We start from the raw sequence: 4927 nt of genomic DNA, 5'->3' as shown, positions 1-4927 counted from the left end.
CTCGAGCTGCCGCAAGCGCTGCGAGGAGGATGCTGACATGACCGATGCGCAGTCGATGCGCCCCCATCCGTTCCCAGATCAGCTGAGCAGCCAGGCAAGCCGTGCGAAGAGAAGGTACGAGGCCGCTTAAGCCCACAAAGGAAGACGGCAACGAAGTCGAGGCAGGCGCCTACCCGTCATCCGCGTCAACACCGGATCACAGCACTCACAATATCATCCATCCAACTCGTCCCTCTCATCCAACTTGCACGACACCCTCGGCACCAGTCAGCCTCAACTCAAGAGCAAGGCCAGCTCGGCTTCGCTCCAGCAAAAGCCCTCTCTCTCCAGCCTCAGAGGCTCTACAGCCGGAAGGCCCAAGGCCCTGGAGCTTGCTGCGAAGCGAAAGGAGGTTGAGGAGAAGGAGGCTCAGCGCAAGAGAGATGCCAAGGCGGAGATTGAACGCAAGAGGGCGGCGTTGCAAGAAGAGGAGCGTAAGCAGGAACAGCAGAAGCGGCTCGAGGCTGAGAAGCAGAAAGCCAAGGAACGAGAGCAGGCTGCATCGCAGGCGGAGGCGAAGAAGAACGCCGCACGTCAAGCCGCTATTGAGCGGGCCAAGCAGACTCGAGCGCCACCTCCCGCTGTGCGAGCTCAGCCTACCGGGCCTCCGGACTACAATACTGGTTCGGACAAGGCGGCGGCGAGCAACCAGCCCCCCCGCCCTGTATCACGTATGAACACTGCCAGTCAACGACCTCAAGAGGATCTTGGCCGTCCTGTGTCAGCAGTTTTGAACCAGGGTGCCAAGGCACCGCCTAAGCGACCTTTGCAGCAGGAGACCAACGACGGTGCATCCCGCCACCCGCAAGCCAGGAACGGACCGAGCTACCAGGCCAAGGATGCCAAGCGCCGACGGACCAGCGACGATTTCTTTGACGAGCTGGACATGGACAGCCAGCCCCCTAACATCAAGGGCCCGCCTGTCCGGCCTTCTGCGGACTGAAGGAAGGTGAGTTGTACAGCGAGCTTGCCGCTCGGTGCGTTTAAGGACTCTGAAGCTAATGATGACCAGGATATGTCGAACAAGTCCATGTTCTCGGCCGGCTATGCCAATGTCCCCGCCTCAGAGCGCGTCTCGCGATCTCTTCAAGGCTACCGTCACAGCTCAGCCCCACAGCGCCGTCAAAAAGCACGCAGCCTATGGACATGTCACAGTTTTCCCAAGGGGGCGATTCCCTTTTGCGCCCAACCCCAAACCCGGCCGGACCGTCCCACAAGACGCCGGCCCGGCCGCAGGGCGCTGCCGGTGCGAAATCAGCCGCCAAGTCGGCGACTCGGTCCTCGCCGCGGTTCCAGAACGGCGAGTCGATTGAGCTGCCAGAGATCGACACAGATGACGAGGACGAGGAGGAAGACGACGCGAACTTTGGCGCTGCTGCGTGGGTCGACTCGCCGGAGCTGCGCAGGGCTCTGACCCGCCAGGAGACTATGGACCCCTCGCAGATCTTTGGGCCACCAGTGCCGCTCGTGATGGAGGAGGTGTTCAGCAAGAGCAAGGACCGTTGGCACAAGTTCAGGGCGCGCACGTCGAGCGCCAACTGGAGCGGCACAGACCGTCTGACGGAAGACGAGATCAGGAAGGACCTCGTGGCCCGCGACAGGATGCGCAAGGACGGAGCCTGGACGTTTGAGATGAGCAAAGACCTGGCATAGGCGCGTGTGTAAGGTCGCATTATGAGCGGCCGAAACTGGGTATGACTTGATGGTGTTGATCGGGACGGATGATTCATTCACTGTACATGATATTCTTGTTGGTTGCATTCGTTGCAGATTGGGACAGTTTGGTATACGGCGTTTGAACTGCCGAACATGGGAATCAACAGACCTTCACGAATTGAGGGCGCACAATAAGACATGATGATCACACTTTTTTTGCCCTCGCAGTACAGGTCTTTTCGGTGTTGTGTATGGCCAGACACGCGGTTTGAGGAGGGAAACAGGCCAAGCCACACGAGCCCGTGCCGCTGGGTCATGCTGGGTACGATCGTCACCGTACAGGAGCCCTGATGCAGGAATGACGAACGTTCGCCCTACATTTCCAGAAGCAATCTGATTGGGGCCGCCATCTGGAGGGGCATTGTCTGAGGATACCTGCACATACACGCCTTGTGTGCCCTGACTTGGGTATGTACAGACGGACGGCATGTACAGACGAGGTACGCGGGCGGCCCGGCTAGGGTAGGTCAAAGCTCCTGGTCCGTGGAGGGTTGGTGCGTGGAAATGACGGATGACTCGCATAGGGGATCTGATAGATAAGGTAATGTGAATGAGATGCGGCCATCGATGTCAGGCAGGCCAACACTGACATTGGAGCGGTGAGAAGGCGGTTACACCTCTTGCAAATGTGACTGGGCCAGTAGCTCGCTGGCTGGTGACAATCCGGAATGAACCTTGGGTTCGCTGAGCTGTGCTGTACGCAACTCGGCAGCGGCGCAGAGGGACGAATGACTGGGTCCAGCCAGCTATGTGGGATCGATCAGTCTCACCTTCTTGTTCCAGCAGAGGTTCGTCAGTCGGTCGGCCGTGGCGAGCCTGTGCAGCGTGTGATCGTCAAGGAGGACGCATGTTGCCTGTGGCTCGCAGGCCTCAGCCACACCACACGTCACTGGGTCCTTGGGTCCCTACGACGTCCCGCTCCCGGTCCCTGTAGAGCTGGCCTAGGGGGGAGGGATCTCTGTTTAGTGCGCCCTCTGGGGGACCCTCCAGAACGGGAGGCTTGTCTCCACTCATAGCGTTGACGTCCCACGTCCAACCCCCCCGCCCCCCCCCCGGCCTGTGTGCTGAGGCAACCGCGCAATTGTTTTCTTCCATGCGACGAGACATTCTTCGAGCTGATCTGTTGGCGGGGCACATCACCGACCTTCCTACTGTCTACCTACTCACTTGCCTCGGGGTCCTTTACCTAGCGCGACCTCTGCCTGACCCTTTCTCCCCTTCGCTTGGTCATTCACCCCTTTCTCGTCTGAACCCTCTGTTAATTTGCGTACCTACCTAACTGCCTAGGTAACCTGACGACATCAGCCCCGAAACCTACCTACCTACCTACCAAGCCAGCGCCGACCCACGATCTTACCAACCTGCCTATTCATAAACATTCGCCGTCCCTAAACGTCGTCTGCGGTCTTTCGCCGACGATACAAGAACGATAGGTGCTTTGGCCTTGTCAGGTAAGAGAGCTCTCCTGCACTTTGTGTTCTGCCCTTCACGTGCCCTGTCGCCCTGGTCTGTCCGGGTCACGGCGCCCAGCGTACCCATTGCCCGGGTGCGAGTGAACGTGAGTGGTACAGCACCAAAGACCACTCGCAAGAGGGCAGTTTGGATGGGTGGCTCGGCTGCTGTCTGCCTCGCTGCACCTTTGTCTGTTGCGACTGAGGTGCTGCATCGCCGTCCTGTCCAGTCGCCGTTGAGAGGCTGCTGCTGCCCTGCGATTTGCCTGCTCCTTCCCGTTCCTCCCCTGCGATCGTTACCTTGCGTTGAATGCCTAGATCGGACTTCAGTGCTCTGCATCCGAGGACTGGCCTCCTTGGACTCTCTTCCGTTTTATGTTTACAATTCCCTCGGTCCCAAGCCCTGAAGGCGATCGTCCGGATGACATGAGCTAACCTTTCTCCTACAGCGGCAGCCGAACTCTCTCTTCCCCCTCGAGCCCTCTGACTCTTCCCACCAAAGATTGTCTGCACCCGATTCTGTCGTCTTAGTTTAAGTCAGACTCTCAGCCTTCACGCCAATACACCTGCCCAGCCGCTACTGTGACCCTCCTTTTTCGGCCGATTTTCACCAGGCATCTCAATACTTCCCTAGCACGCAAGCTCAGCGACCTTTGACGATCACATAGTCGCTCTTCGCCTCGATTCCTCTGGTCCTCTGGTCCTCTGGCAGGCCGCTTCTGGGCACAACAGGAAAGCTCGAACAGGCTGTGACGGGTACCAACGGGGATGCCTGGTTCTGGCGTTGATCACTCCCCCGGCTACATCCAACCCGTCATTGAAGGACCTTTCCAGGGTCTGAGGCACGATTCAATATGCCGAAACTTGACAACTCTCGCGACTATTACGCGGACCTCAACCTGCCTGTGACAGCAGATGTCAATGACATCAAGAAGCAATTCCGGAAGCTAGGTAGGTGTTTCCATCCCTGATAACTGGTATCCCTGCTAAACAGACGAAGCGCTCCTCTACCACCCTGACCGAAACCCCGGCAGAGAAGCTGAAGTCAACTCCAAGTTTCAGGTCATCCAGTCCGCACATGAGATTCTGACCGATCCCGAGCAAAAAGCCAAGTACGATGCCAGCCGGGGTCGCTCGCGTTATCCCACCGCTTCAGGCGTCAGAGGCAATCCCTGGCAAGATGCCGGGGCCAACTTTCCCCCACCACCTCGGCGAAATCAACCAACTCGTAATGCTACCCAATCGGGGGCGAACAAGTACCGCAACTTTACCTCGGGTGCCGCGCCGACTGCAAAGGCTCAACCCCGCGAAGACCCTATGGAATCCAGGCGCAATGCGTGGCAGGCGTTTGAACAGATGAGGCCTTCGTCTCAAGGCAAGTCCGCCGCCTCTCAGGCGAAGCCGAGACCTGTGCCCGAGCAGCCCGTCCCACCCCCTCGACCCGCACAGAGACCTGAGAGACCTGTGCCAAGGACGCCCGCACAGAAGCAGAGAGCCGAAGCTGCTTTCGGGCCAAGAAGTCGTCGGGCTATGCCCCTCACTCTCCTGTTCCTGGAGATGAGCCGTCTGTGAGTTCCAGCGCATACGCGACCAACCGACACACATACGATGCATCAGCGTCGGCCGCCCAGCAGCAACGCGACTCGATTCCGGACCCCTTGGCACGTTCGCGACAGTTGGTGATTCTCGGCAAAGACTCCCTACAGCAGTGGGGGGCGGCG

The 4927-nt window shown here is 58.9% G+C and overlaps 2 protein-coding genes across 2 annotated transcripts in view; both read left to right on the top strand.

Annotated features, from left to right (window-relative positions):
• VDBG_01035 (inner centromere protein) overlaps positions 1 to 1692 on the top strand; it is a gene marked incomplete at both ends in the record, with an annotated part of 4340 nt that extends 2648 nt beyond the window's left edge. Inside the window, 3 exons of the mRNA XM_003009306.1 lie at positions 53 to 114; positions 203 to 961; positions 1195 to 1692. Coding sequence (XP_003009352.1) covers positions 53 to 114; positions 203 to 961; positions 1195 to 1692 — 1319 coding nt within the window. The remainder of the gene's footprint in view (positions 1 to 52; positions 115 to 202; positions 962 to 1194) is intronic.
• A 2368-nt stretch (positions 1693 to 4060) lies between these two features.
• The window catches only part of VDBG_01034 (conserved hypothetical protein), a gene marked incomplete at both ends in the record, with an annotated part of 2966 nt that continues 2099 nt past the window's right edge, over positions 4061 to 4927 (top strand). The window contains 2 exons of the mRNA XM_003009305.1: positions 4061 to 4157; positions 4201 to 4774. Of these exons, the coding sequence (XP_003009351.1) occupies positions 4061 to 4157; positions 4201 to 4774 (671 nt within the window). The remainder of the gene's footprint in view (positions 4158 to 4200; positions 4775 to 4927) is intronic.

Source organism: Verticillium alfalfae, genomic scaffold (genome assembly GCF_000150825.1).
Source record: "Verticillium alfalfae VaMs.102 supercont1.1 genomic scaffold, whole genome shotgun sequence".
Taxonomy (NCBI): Eukaryota; Fungi; Ascomycota; class Sordariomycetes; order Glomerellales; family Plectosphaerellaceae; genus Verticillium; species Verticillium alfalfae.
The sequence above is the reverse complement of the archived record's forward strand: the minus strand, read 5'-3'. Positions and strand labels throughout refer to the sequence as shown.